A 13,635-nucleotide genomic window follows, 5' to 3' on the forward strand; every position below is an offset into this window, starting at 1 on the left:
TTAATGTGGACTCACTTCCAAATTATGCCACCTGTAGAGTCAAGCAACTGATTAAAGAGAAAATTTATCTTGCTTCCAAATGGGCCGATCTTCTTTCACTTTCAAGCTCTTCTTTTTCTCTTTGGTACCCATTGTACAAGACTTCATTTGGGTTAGAGTATTACTTTATTAATCTTACTCTGGTCCCTGCTAGAAAAGCATTTACTGCTCTAAGATTCCAATGTATGCCTTCTGCCTATTTGACCGGCAGATATAACAACACTCCTGTCCATCTAAGACTATGTATCTGCAAAACTGGGGAGATGGAGAATATAGAACATTACCTTCTACATTGCCCTCTGTATATATCTCCTAGACAAAGGTTTCTTGATTGTATTTTGAAATCCCTTTCCGGTAGATCTTGCTTTCAGCAGACTTGTGTCCTTTTGGCTAGCAACAATGCATTTGTTACTTCTATGGTAGCAAAATTTGGTTTAGCTGCTAGCAAGATTAGAATTAGTTTTCTTGATAGGAATGATGGCTAGTTCCAGTCTAGTTTTATGGTTATATTATTTTATCTTTTATGATGTATTATTGGCCTTTTGTTGATGGATCTCTTTTATTAACTTTACCATGTTGTTTTTGGTGATTTTTATGCTTTTTTAAAAAACTCTGTTTTTGTATTTACTGTTTGGATATATTTTATATTGTGACGGCTTTTAGCTTTTAACAATAAATTTCTACTCATTGATATGTTAATTTCATCTGGATTCTTCCTCAATTAAAAAAAAAATTGAATATCCACCAACTTTTACAGTCTCTTTTCAGAGCTTCACATTTAGTACACAAAGATCTCTAAAGCATGAGGGACACTGCAGATGGTGCTTGTATGCATGTCCACTTTCCCCATGTTTAGCCTTTTTGAGGGTTTCAGGAATAGGGCTGAAATTAACAAAAATTCCACAATTGACCCATATATATGTTTCTGTATATTGTTCGGGTTATTTATAGAGTTTTCTGGCTCTGCTTATTCTTGATAGAACACAGCACTCTTACTGAAATTCCAAAAACAAAGATAATAGGGATGTACCTGTTTGACAACTGTAGTATGAGTTCATATTAGCTCAGCTTGTATAGCCATTCAAAGAAAAAAATGTATCTTTTTAACCATAATTTCCATTGACTAGATGACCCAACACACTTTACCTTACCATACAGGAACACATACTGGTAAACAGGATCACATATTTTACCCTGTGCCAATATAAGAGACCAGGGCACAGCAGTTTCCATTGTAGCTTCATGCCTTGCAAGGCACACAAATCACAGGATCAAATTCAGTGCTTGTACTGAATGAACAATTAGACCATAGGTTATAGCTTGTCTGGTTTGTCTGTGTTCTTAACATCAATTAATAACAACCCACAGCAATTTGATTTTTACTAGTTATTTATTCTATACATTGTCTTGCTCTGATTTTTTTAAAATTCCTTTTCAGTTTATGTTTGATTTTTTTAAAAAAACAACATTGATTTTAATTTATTTGCATGTCTCCTTGTAGCTATTTTTACAGAATGATGGGGTAAGTGTTTCAAAAACAAATACACACATTATTTGTTCTATTTCAACAAGAAAGAAATGTTCCAAATTGATTATATATTGGTACTAGAGAGTATCAAATATGATCCTGGCATCTGGATTTTCTGTCTCAAATGTTATTCCAAGAAGCTTGCATCCACATAGCAAGTTCAAATTACACAAGGGGAAAAGGGTGGGGGGAGATAAAAGAAAATTCTATTAACAGATCCTTTCTTGGTATTTCTATCTGTGATTGTTCCTTTTTTATTAATGATGATGTTTCTCACTCTGGGAATTAGAATCAGCCAGTCCAATTACTGAGGCGAGAACTGAGTAACGAAGCTAATACATGCTGAATAGGATTATCAATTCCCTCAAACTATTACAAACCAGACAAATCTTTTTAATTTAAATATCTATTTACTGAAACAAGCTAATAGTCATTAAAACGCAGTATCATTTAAGAACCAACTAAATCTAGCATCATTCACTGTCACTCCATTCCTCATCTAAAGAGGTGCATTTTAGACATGCACAGAGTTTGGAAAATGAATAAGATGAGCTTGAACTCCTAGTGCAGTAAGGTAAATATGACTTTATAGGTTAACAGAGATTTTCTGGGATGACTCCTATGATTAGAATATAACAATTAACATATATAATATGTTTAAAAATAATAGATGGGAAAGAAAAGGAGAAGGAGTGTCATGATACAGTAAGCCCTTGGTATCTGCTAGAGTTTGGTCCCAGGACCTCCATGTATATCAAAATGCACGGGTAATCAAGTGCCATTGTATACACTGGTGGAGTAAAACAATGTCCCTTATATAAAATGGCAAAATCTATGTTTGCTGTTTTGGATTTATGTATTTATTTGGAATATTCTCGAGATGTGGCTAGTGGAATCCATGAGTGCAGAATCCATGGATATGGAAGGCCAATTGTATGCCAAAGTCAAATCCACATGAGTGTTCAAACTGTACCACTGGGGACCATTTGGATAAAAAGAAATGGAGAAGGAAATAAATTAAAGAAAACATCACTGTGGTAGGAGTTACTACAGGCCACCAAAAGAAAATGACATGGTAGACATTGTTTTTCTAAAACAATCTCAGAAATCTGCAAGAAGAAGGAACTAGTAGTTACTTCTATTATACTGAAATGATGACATCACTAAAGGTGTGTGGAATGCACTGGGTGACACTCCAGTAGAGGTGACACCTGGTAGGACCCTTTTTCTGCTGTAGGTAGCACAGTGCTGCTGCCGGTTCCCACTCCTTTTTCTCTGCTGCTGAGAAGGAAGCCAAGGCAGCTCCCTCTTCACAAGGAAACCATGTGGAGGCAAAGGGAAGGGAGGTGAGCCTGGACCTCCTGGTTTCATCTCCATGTGGCTTCCTCATGAGGAGGAGCCACACGGAGGCAAAAGGAGACAAGACTGGTCTTCCTGGCTTCACATCCATGTGGCTCCTTCCTCACAAGGAAGCTGCACACAGGCAAAGGGAGGAGGTGAGCCTTCCTTGGTGGTCATTATTTTGGTTTTCTTTATGTTCAACATTAAGCCTCCTTTTGCACTTTATTCTTTGATCTTCCTTAGTAGTTGTTCCAGGTCTGGGAGGTTTTCTGCTAGCATTATGGTACCACCTGCATATCTTAGTTGATATTCCTTCCTCTTATTTTCACTCCTGAATCTTCTGTGTCCATTCTTGCTTTTCTTACAATATGTTGTGCACAGAAGTTGAACAGGTAGGGTGGTAAAATGCAGTCTGACCCCTTTGCCAATTGGGAACCATTCTGTTTCTCCATGTTCTGTTCTGACAGTAGCCTCTTTTCCTAGTACAGATTCCTCATCAGGACTGTCAGATGTGTTGCCACTCCCTATAAAACACATGCTGATTTTCTTTTGGGATTTCCTCATGCACTCCATTAGCCATCATAAGTTTACAATGTGGTCCCTTGTGCCTCTTCCTTTCCTGAACCATGCTTGGACCTCTGGGGTTCCTCTCTCCATGTATGGTTGGAATCTTTTGAGCATATTTTTGCTTGCCTAGGAGATTAGTGCTATGGTCCTATAGCTGCTGTAGTCTTTTATGTCTCATTTTTTGTGGATGGGGATGTATATTGTTTCTGATCTGTTGGCCATCATTTTGTTTTCCATATGCTAGTTAGCACTGTTGTTGACTCTGTCAGCATGGATGGCAGCAGTTCAATCGGGATATCATCTGTTCCTGGTGATTTGTTTTTTGACATTTCCCTTATTGCAGCTTCCACCTCACTTTTTTTAGAATTTGGGGTTCATTTTCATATGGCTCTTTGTCCCACATGTCATTCATTTTATAATCTCTTTTATATAACTCTTCTGTGTATTGCATCCAATGTCTTTTTATTTCTTCTTGGTCCTGAATTATGTTATTATTATGTCACTGCCATACTCTGTTGATTTCTCTAGTTCTACCCTAAAGGTCTGACTTGATCTTATCTCTTTGTCTTGGAGTAAAACCATACTGGTGTTAAACTACTAGGAAGGGGGTTCAAAAGAGGTTGCTTCTCTAACTTTTTGCTCCTCTTCTCTTCAGTAATATTTTTCTAAGGATAGATTGGCCATGATATCCTTAATATCAGAAAGGGTCAGCAATGGAAATGGTTTCTCCTTGCTTCAAATATCTGATGCATCCAAGCATATAGCTATGGGAGGAGGGGAGAAATCAGGGCATTGTCTCCCAAAGAAAAATTATGCCCTATGCAAATGAATTCCTAGCATTGCAGAGAGTGAGACATGAAATTCTTCTATTTGCTAGAATTCTTCTATTTGCTGTGTTTGCATCCCTTTGGGAACTTTGTTTGCCCCTTTTGTTTAGATGTCTAAACCTTATTTCTAAATGTTCAGCTGATGTTTTAAGTTACTGCTACACTATGGATTTGGAGACTAAAGGAAAATATCATGAAGGGATGGATTATTTCCTGCGCATCCTCCATCAAAGTGGGGGTAATTATTTCATTGTGCCATCATTTATGTTGTCAGATGTAATCTGTACTTTGTAAAGTTTGTGCAAACTGTTGTTTTAGCTATCCCCCAAAGCAAGAAAATACATATTCATTTCTCAATTATGGAAAGGAAAACATTTACATTTGCTTTAAGGCTCACATAAGTAAGGAAACAGCTGAACACAGGGGAGTCAAACACGATACAGGAATGACATGAGCCAAGTAGTAAAATCTTTTGACAGTTATTGGATTTGAGTCTTACCGAATCTGATAGTTAAAATATTGGAGCTCTTTGGAATTGTGATACCTGCATGGATAACCATGTAGGGCAATCAACACTTTGGATGAATTATAGCCTTTATTTAAAAAAAAAAGCCATGTTAGTGAGACACCATTATAAAGATGGCCAAGAAAATAATGTTGAAATCTCAGAACGCTCTAAGGATTAATACTGGCTGCCAGGAATCTCACCATTCTTTCCTTTCCTTCCCCCTTCTTGAAATTAAGTGCAGAGGCCTTAATCAAGATCAAGGTCCTTGCTTGGAAGTGGCCATTTCATAGAATCATAGAATCATAGAGTTGGAAGAGACCACAAGGGCCATCCAGTCCAACCCCCTGCCATGCAGGAAATCCAGATCAAAGCATCCCCAACAGATGGCCATCCAGCCTCCGTTTGAAGACCTCCAAGGAGGGAGACTCCACTACACTCCAAGGAAATGTGCTCCACTGTTGAACAGCCCTTACTGTCAAGAAGTTCCTCCTAATGTTGAGGTGGAATCTCTTTTCCTGCAGCTTGCATCCATTGCTCCGGGTCCTAGTCTCTGGAGCAGCAGAAAACAAGCTTGCTCCCTCCTCAATATGACATCCCTTCAAATATTTAAACAGCGCTATCATATCACCTCTTAACCTTCTTTTCTCCAGGCTAAACATACCCAGCTCCCTAAGGCGTTCCTCATAGGGCTTGGTTTCCAGACCCTTCACCATTTTAGTCACCCTCCTTTGGACACATGGCTCCAGTTTCTCAATGTCCTTTTTGAACTGTGGCGCCCAGAACTGGACACAATATTCCAGGTGGGGCCTGACCAGAGCAGAATATAGTGGCACTATTACTTCCCTTGATCTAGACACTATACTTCTATTGATGCAGCCTAAAATCGCATTGGCCTTGTTAGCTGCCGCATTGCACTGTTGACTCATGTTCAACTTGTGGTCTACTTGGACTCCTAGATCCCTTTCACATGTTGTCTCCTTAAGCCAGGTGTCCCCCATTCTATATCTGTGCATTTCATTTTTTCGCCCTAAGTGCATTACCTTACATTTCTCCCTGTTGAAGTTCATTTTGTTAGCTGTGGCCCAGCTTTCTAATCTATTCAGGTCATTTTGAATTTTGATCCTGTCCTCTGGAGTATTAGCTATTCCTCCTAATTTGGTGTCATCTGCAAATTTGATAAGTATTTGCCCTCACAGTGGTCTTAATCCCGATCTGGAGCTCCATACCTGTCATTTGAATTGTCAAAAGAAGAGACAATCTAGGTTTTCAATTTGTACAGGCTACTACAGAAGTTATATCACTGAAGGTGCATCTACATTGTAGACATAATGCAGTTTGGCACCACTTTATGTGCACTAGCTTCATCCTATTGAATACTGGGATCTGTGGTTTGGCAGTGTCTTTTGCATTATCTTCCAAAGAGTGCTGGTGTTTCACAAAACTACAAATCCCAGATTTCTGTAGGATGGAACCATGACACTTAAAATGGTGCCAAACTTTATTATTTTTACAGTGTAGATGCACCCTGAATACCAGCTTGGTGTTGAAGAACCACCACAGTAGCATTCAGAAGAACACTGTATCCCAGATTTCATCCTACTGTAACCAATTTCTGTAAGACTTTCAGTCCTGCCACTGAAAATACGTGAAACAGGAACTGGCAAGAAATACACTGATTTGTCTATATCTGCTTGTGGCGAAACTTATTCTAAGAGCAAAGTTTAGAAGAGTTACCTTCTAGTACTATAGTGCACCCATGATATCATAACCAGTGGCCACATTCTTTGGGAGACTAAAAGCTGTAATCCAAAACATAACTTTCCCAAGCTGTATCCAGAAGAAAAGAAAAAGAATGAAGGTGAATATTTCACCTTGCTTTGGACAGCTGCTGATGTTGACACCGTATATTACAACACATTTTTTCTCCATGTTGTCTTAATTTTTCCATACTACTCAAATCCACAGAGAAACACTGTGTTAATTTATTCAAAAAACATTAAGCCCAGATGGTAACTCTTGCACTGGACGAGGGACAGAATTGCCTCTGAGTGCTCCCCCAACTGCTCTCACTTCAGTTTTTGATGGCTCAGATTGCACATCAAACATAAAGCCACATGAAAAGCCTGAAGGACCCCCTATAGATGACAGCTGCCTACATAAGGACACCAAGGATGTTATGAGTTGTTGAGAAACTGGCACAGCAGGAGGCACAGTGGCAATTTTATTTCCAAATTTCCTGTGATTGAGTCCTCAGGCCAAACTGCAGGAACAACAGCTTTCCTGCTGCCTCAAAATCAAGGAAACAGAATGTGACCTTTGTCCCTCTCTATCTCAAATATAAATTTGCTTTGTAATTTTAGATCAGTGGTGAGCAATTTCATCCACCTTCAAAAGCCACCTGCCTCCTCTGTTCTTTTAGGGAGGGAAAGCCTCTTAGCATCCATTTCTGATAGAACCTTCCCTCAAATGTGCAGAGGGACCAGTGAAATGGTGCCTTGCTGAACATACATATCCTCCAAAAGAATTTGACCTAACCTGTTATCACATTTTAGTCAGGTTACAGTTTTAAAATGTTTTACTTCTAGAGAAAAGATAAGAAAAACAGAAAAGACTATTTACATAATAATGCTATATTTGCCCTAAGATTTTTCATGTAATGGTCCACCTATCCGAGATTTAATTTGTTCCTTCCACACTGCTAAACTGAGATCACTTTACTATAATAATCAGAGAGGAGGTCAGTCCACAAACCCTTATGGTGAACTGAAGTGGTTAGGCATCATAATCTTTAATGTGCCACATGTCTAGAGATCTACCATAGTGTAGCAATTTGAGTGCTGGACCAGAATTCCAAGAAAGCAGGGTTTGAACCTCACTCATGGGTGAGCTTGGGCAAGTCACTCTCTCAGTAATAGTGGAAATCAATAGCAAACTTCTTCTAAACAAATTGGGTGAAGAATTTTTTAGGCTAAAATTGCCTTAAGTTAGAGCTGATCTGAAAACATATAATATCACAGGAGGCATGTTTAACTCAAACTGAATCTGCATAAACTGAGCTATTTCCTAATTATATATATATATATATATATATATATATATATATAAATATATAGCTAAATTTATGCAGATTCAATTTGATTTAAACATGCCTCCTGTGATATTATATGTTTTCAGAGAGGGGGGGGTACTGCAGATACAGTAACTCCAAGCAAATCTGGGATTAATCTGAGACAAACCGGGGTGACTGCCCACTATTTAAACAGTTTGGTTGTAGCCTGCAAGTGTGTGTTATCATACAGTTTTGGAATTGATGAAAAGTCTTGGAAAAAGAGAAAATCAGATTCCATCCCAGATATAAAGAAAAGAGAGACTGAATGACCAGAGAGAGAGAGAGAGAGAGAGAGAAATGAAAGAAGAAAATGACCTCCACTTTCCATAATGGAGGGAATACAAAAATGCATGGTGGAGAAAAATATTTTAAAGATAGCACTCTCCCTTTCCCTCTCTAGCCTTCTGGAAGAAGAAAAGAAAATGCAAAAGCCATTCAAGGGATTGTGTAACTCATGAGAGATATTTCATTCAAAAAGATAGTTTGGGTTTATTTCAAAATCAACAATCAACTGCCACCATGGTTCAGTTCTTATGTCCTGTTGCTTAATGGTACTGCTTTTCTCCCTCCTGCACAAGTAAGTAGAACTACAAATCTAAACATTTGTGTTTATTTCATAAAAGTAGAAAGGTGGAAAGTATTACAATAGCGTTGACCAGAGTAGTACATTTCTTGTCATCAGAAACCAATATTATAGACCGAAAATATTTGGAAAGGTTTACTGCATATAAACTCACTCACATTACTGCTGAAACAATATTGCTCTCTTCTGGAGCGAGTCAGGAAGCAATAACAGAAACAGCTGCATTTTATATTACTTTTATTTCCATGTCATAGCCCTGGCTCGGTGATGTATCTGACTCTCCCAGGAGCCTGACCTTCACATTTACATGAGTTCCACAGGAAAGTAGAGACCTTTCCTTCAAAGGCAGCTAAGAATGAAATCAATCACAAAAGTCACAGCAAAAAGTGTATCTAATTTTATTGCAAATTTTACATACAGTCATTCTTACAAATCCAGAGCACACTCTGAAGTGGTTCATGGGATAGTAACCTTGTTACAGCTAAACAAACCAGCAAATGTTCAGTGTCAAATAGTGAGATTATTCATGCCATCTTTTGTTCTGTATAATAAGTAATATATAAAAGCACACACATCTGTGCTTGTACACTCCTTATGAGCTGCAGATGCTGGTAACATCTACGCCTAATGGCTGTCTAAGGCTGCATCTACACAGCAAAATTAATACAGTTTGGCACCGCTTTAACAGCCATGGTTCAATACTATGAAATTCTGGGATTTGTAGATCTGTGAGAGATTTAGCCTTCTCTGTCAGAGCATTCTGGTGCCTCAACAAACTACAAATTTGAGGATTCTATAGGGATGGAGCTATGACCATTAAAGCAATGTCAAATTGTGTTAATTTTGAAATGCAGCGGCATCCTAAGTAGACAGCACCGTCGAGCAAAGGATGCAAAAAGATGCCTTCCTGAAAGACAGCAAATAAGGAACTGCAAATCCAGAGAGAAAGCCTAGTGACTTTCTTCAGTTCTAGGGCTGCAGCTTCGTTGCAAAAATAAGCCATTTGACACCACTTTAACTGCCATAGCTCAATGCAGTAGCAAAGATCTTCAGAATAAGATTCTGGCATGTAGTGTAAGTATTCTGGTTTGAATATCCTGTTATCTACTGACATCAGCCTAAACTGGTGATTATTGTGGGTTCACATAAATAGAAAACATATAAAAGATGTCTGCCTACATTGTCCTTGTCTCTGTGCTCTCTGGGAAATGCCCTGCTTAAAATGCCTTGTAAAGTTTCTTCATCCTTAGCACACAGGGCAGTTTTTTTTTTTCTGTGTGGAAAGACCTCTTCACTAAGATCAGATGAACTCTTAATGAACATTTCTTCTGCCAGCTGAAGATATATTTGTATACCCACTCCAAGTTCTAACCCAGCCAGTTACCTTCCATTATTTTAATGGAGTGTTTTATTGTTTTACCACTGTTTTATGGCCTTTTCATTTGATCTTAACTCATTTCCTTTCCCTTGTTTATTTTTCAATAAAAGAAAGACTCATTTACTCTGAAATGAAGGAAAATGAAATGATTTTGTGTTGAATTATTGTGTAGTGTGCATGAGCACCCACTGTCAGTATCTAAGAAAGAACAGAAGCCCATATTCAACACATCTGTAGCCATTGCATATAAACAGCTTCCCAGTTTCACAAAACCAAGCAAATAGTCAAGTCAAATATCAAATCAAGCATGGATTCTGTAATAAATCAGTTTTACCTTGAATGACAATGGCTCTTCAGTAAGTGGGCTGACAGGAAGTGAGTGGGTACTGCTGGCAGGACTCATATCTGTGCTCTAAGAGGGAAAAATACCACAATTAGGAATGATCTAACATCTATTGAAAGAGCATATAAAATCAATACATATTAAAACCCATCAATACATTCTTTTTTAAAAAATAAAATAATCTGGACTGACCTGCTGGAAGAGCCTGGCCTTTACTGCAGGATTTAAATACAGACAGTGTCTAAAGTCGACAAATCTCTTCCAGCAAGTCATTCCACAGTCTGTGAGCAGCTAAAGAAAATGTCTGTTGGGTAGCTAGTTTTGGCTGAAGTAGGTGTCTCCCAGAAGACCTGAGTGTATGGGGTGGATTATATGGGGAAAGCTGATCCTGTAGGTAACCTGAACCCAAACTCTGTATAATCGACTATGATATTTGCTAGAGAAGTAGAGATTGAAATGCACATTTCCCCCCAAATCTTGGTAAAGTTGTTTAGCTTGTAACTTCCAGTGTCCTCAGATAACACAGTCAGTGGCTATGGGAATGAAACCAGCTGTCCTTCTCAATTTCCATATTAACTGAGCAGTCTGGGAGTTGTCTCATAGTCCCCCCCTTCATATATATTTTTCAAACAGACTAGCAGTTGTCTTATATATGATGAGACAGAATTTTCCATTTCACCTGTGATAAACAGGACAAAGTGAGTGCAGGGCAAATATTAGAGGTATCAATAAGCATACTGAAATAAATATAATAAATTGAAAATAAATAAGTTGTTGTTGTTATTATTATTGTTGTTGTTGTTGTTGTTGTTGTGTTTCATCTTCATTGGGGGGGGGGAAACAGAGGGGGCTTCAGGAGAAATGACAGCTACTACTGCTCCCCTCATCTATGCTAGGTAAGAAAACTGCCTAACTTTTTCTTCCCCATTTGTTCTGTGGGTTTCCCATTTACATGCTCCATTCTGATTATGAAGCTCTAGGCAGGCCACAAAATTAGGAATGAATTTTGGTAGGCCACTTTATGGCCTACCATATGTGACCAACAGATTACATTTTTTGGATATCACACAATATACAGGTCTGTTCTAGGCCCCACTGATCTGAGTAGCAGTTAAGAGCAACTACAGCAATTTCTCCCTAATTTTTACTGGATGTAGTCTAGCTTTGCTTTCCTCTTTGCTTTTGTTTAATGATTTAGCAGTTCAATTTTTCTATTTCTGTGATCAGAAAAGGCCTTTTACAATTCTGATAGCTGAGAATCTCAGCAGCTCTGCATTCTTCTCTTGTTGTCCAATAAAATAATAATAGTAATAAAAATTATCTTGTTGGACCACAGCTTTTGTATTGTAGTCTGACATTTGTTCGTAATTGTTCCCCCCGGGATTTTTAAGCATACTTATCTATTGTGTGCTCTCAATATGTTACTTTCAAGATCTTAGTTATAATGGTGTGGAAGCACTCCAGACCAGAATGTGTTTAATAAAACAACTAAGACAAATTGTCAAAGTAAACACTGGTGACTACAGCACTTTTTATATCTTTGTTTCTTTTCTTCTTCTCATGGTGTAATAGGTACTTGTTTATCTTTTTCATGTTCAATACAGCTGCAACAATATATATTATTTTTATTTTTCTAATGGTAATAATACACAAACTAATGATAATTGTTCAACAACAACAACGATGATGACAATATGAGTTAATATCAGTTTTCTAACATAAAATTCTGAATTCAATCAAATGAAGAAGAATATGGTTAACATTTGAAAATGTGATAAAACACATAATTTATCAATACATCTGTTTTCAAACATTTTATTCTCATTCACTTTTGTATAATGTCAATTTTTTCATATGAGTGACATTCTAGGGACTATATATAAAGCAGCAGCAATCAAAAAAGCAATCAGAAAATGGAGAAACAGTACTTTTTCTTACACTACAAAAATTGTAGACAGTGTCAACAAATTAATGATTATGCCTAGATCAGATAACTCAGTTCTAGATGATTCAGGAATACCCTTAATGGATTCTCTAGTACTTTATAACCTGTCATAATCTCAACATGTTCTTAAAGAAATGGGAGTATCATTACATTTAATTATACTGATGTGTAACCTGTAATAAGGACAGTAGGCTACCATTAGAACAGAATATGGAGAAACCGAATGGGTCCCAATTGGGAGTGGCTCAGATAAGGCTGCACTCTATCACTTTGTTCTCTGTCGGCTCAACTTGTATGCCAAAGGCATCATATCCAGAGAAAATTTAGACTTGGAGAAAGGAGGAGTGAAGTTCTGAGAAAGGGATATCAACAGTCTAAATTTATACAGATGACACCATAATACCAGCAGAAAACAGCCTAGGCCCATCCCACAGTCAGTACACACCAAAGTCAAGTATAAAAGATGACAGATATATCACACACTGCTCTCTTAACATGTCAGCAGTAGGCTTTAATTTTGTAATGGTCGGAGTATAGCCGTAGCTTCCCACTTGTTTGTGAAACTGCTTATCAAAACTGATCATATCCTGCTTCAGCTTGTACAACTGGATTGCTCAAACCATGAAGCTATTTCTCTATGTACAGGGTCAGTACAGACATCCTAGATAATTATACCTTAAAATATGTGTAGTGTCTGGAATGTCACTCCTCAAAATGGGGCCAATTTTCTTTGCAACAACTCCTTTTCAGCAAGAATATACAGTAGTATGATAGCTGCCAGATACTGACTTCCCTTAAGATCATTATCAAAATATATTGATCTGAGAAGTTGACACTGATAGAAAATACCTTCAGTGGATGTTAGAAGCTACAGAACAAATACATCTTGATAAGTAAAGAAAGGAAGTCTATCTGGATGTTTTATAGTTATTTAAAGGGGGAAATGAATCTCCAACCCATTTTCACTGCAATTGCTTCCACTGCATTCTTGGCTATTAACTTCAGCATATATTCAAAGCCTAGAAGTTGAGAGTACAGCTAAAAAGATATATGACTGAATAAATGTTTCAATATTTAGGACATTTCATTTTTAAAGACTGGTAAAGGAATTAGACAGTCTTACCATGGATTTCTTCATATATTTTATTTGGCCATTGTCCTGAGATCTCAACCCTCCCAATCCATAGCCTATGAATGTATATGAAAGAGGGTACAGTAAGAGTGCAATTCTTTACTAAGGGGTGAAACAGACCACCTCTTTGTGGCAGTGTCAGGGTGACTTCAGAGTGCAGTGTTTTGACTGTGCATGCTCTGAAGCCATCTAGCAGCTGGTTTCCAGCTGCCTGGCTGCCCACATGTGGGCTAGCTTGCAGGTGTCTCAGGGATGTGGTGATGACATGTCACAAGCCCCCAATATGCCAGGAAGCTGCCGCAGAGCCACGGAAGAGCCACTAAAGGCAGCATTTC

The 13,635-nt window shown here is 38.0% G+C and overlaps 1 protein-coding gene across 4 annotated transcripts in view; it reads right to left on the bottom strand.

Annotated features, from left to right (window-relative positions):
- Positions 1 to 13,635, bottom strand: part of CCSER1 (coiled-coil serine rich protein 1) — a 915,439-nt gene that overhangs the window by 463,116 nt on the left and 438,688 nt on the right. For all 4 annotated transcript variants that reach the window (XM_042468781.1, XM_042468782.1, XM_042468783.1 and 1 more), the window contains exon 7: positions 10,215 to 10,292. In XM_042468781.1, the coding sequence (XP_042324715.1) occupies positions 10,215 to 10,292 (78 nt within the window). The remainder of the gene's footprint in view (positions 1 to 10,214; positions 10,293 to 13,635) is intronic.

This window comes from Sceloporus undulatus, chromosome 5 (genome assembly GCF_019175285.1).
Source record: "Sceloporus undulatus isolate JIND9_A2432 ecotype Alabama chromosome 5, SceUnd_v1.1, whole genome shotgun sequence".
In the NCBI taxonomy this organism is placed as follows: Eukaryota; Metazoa; Chordata; class Lepidosauria; order Squamata; family Phrynosomatidae; genus Sceloporus; species Sceloporus undulatus.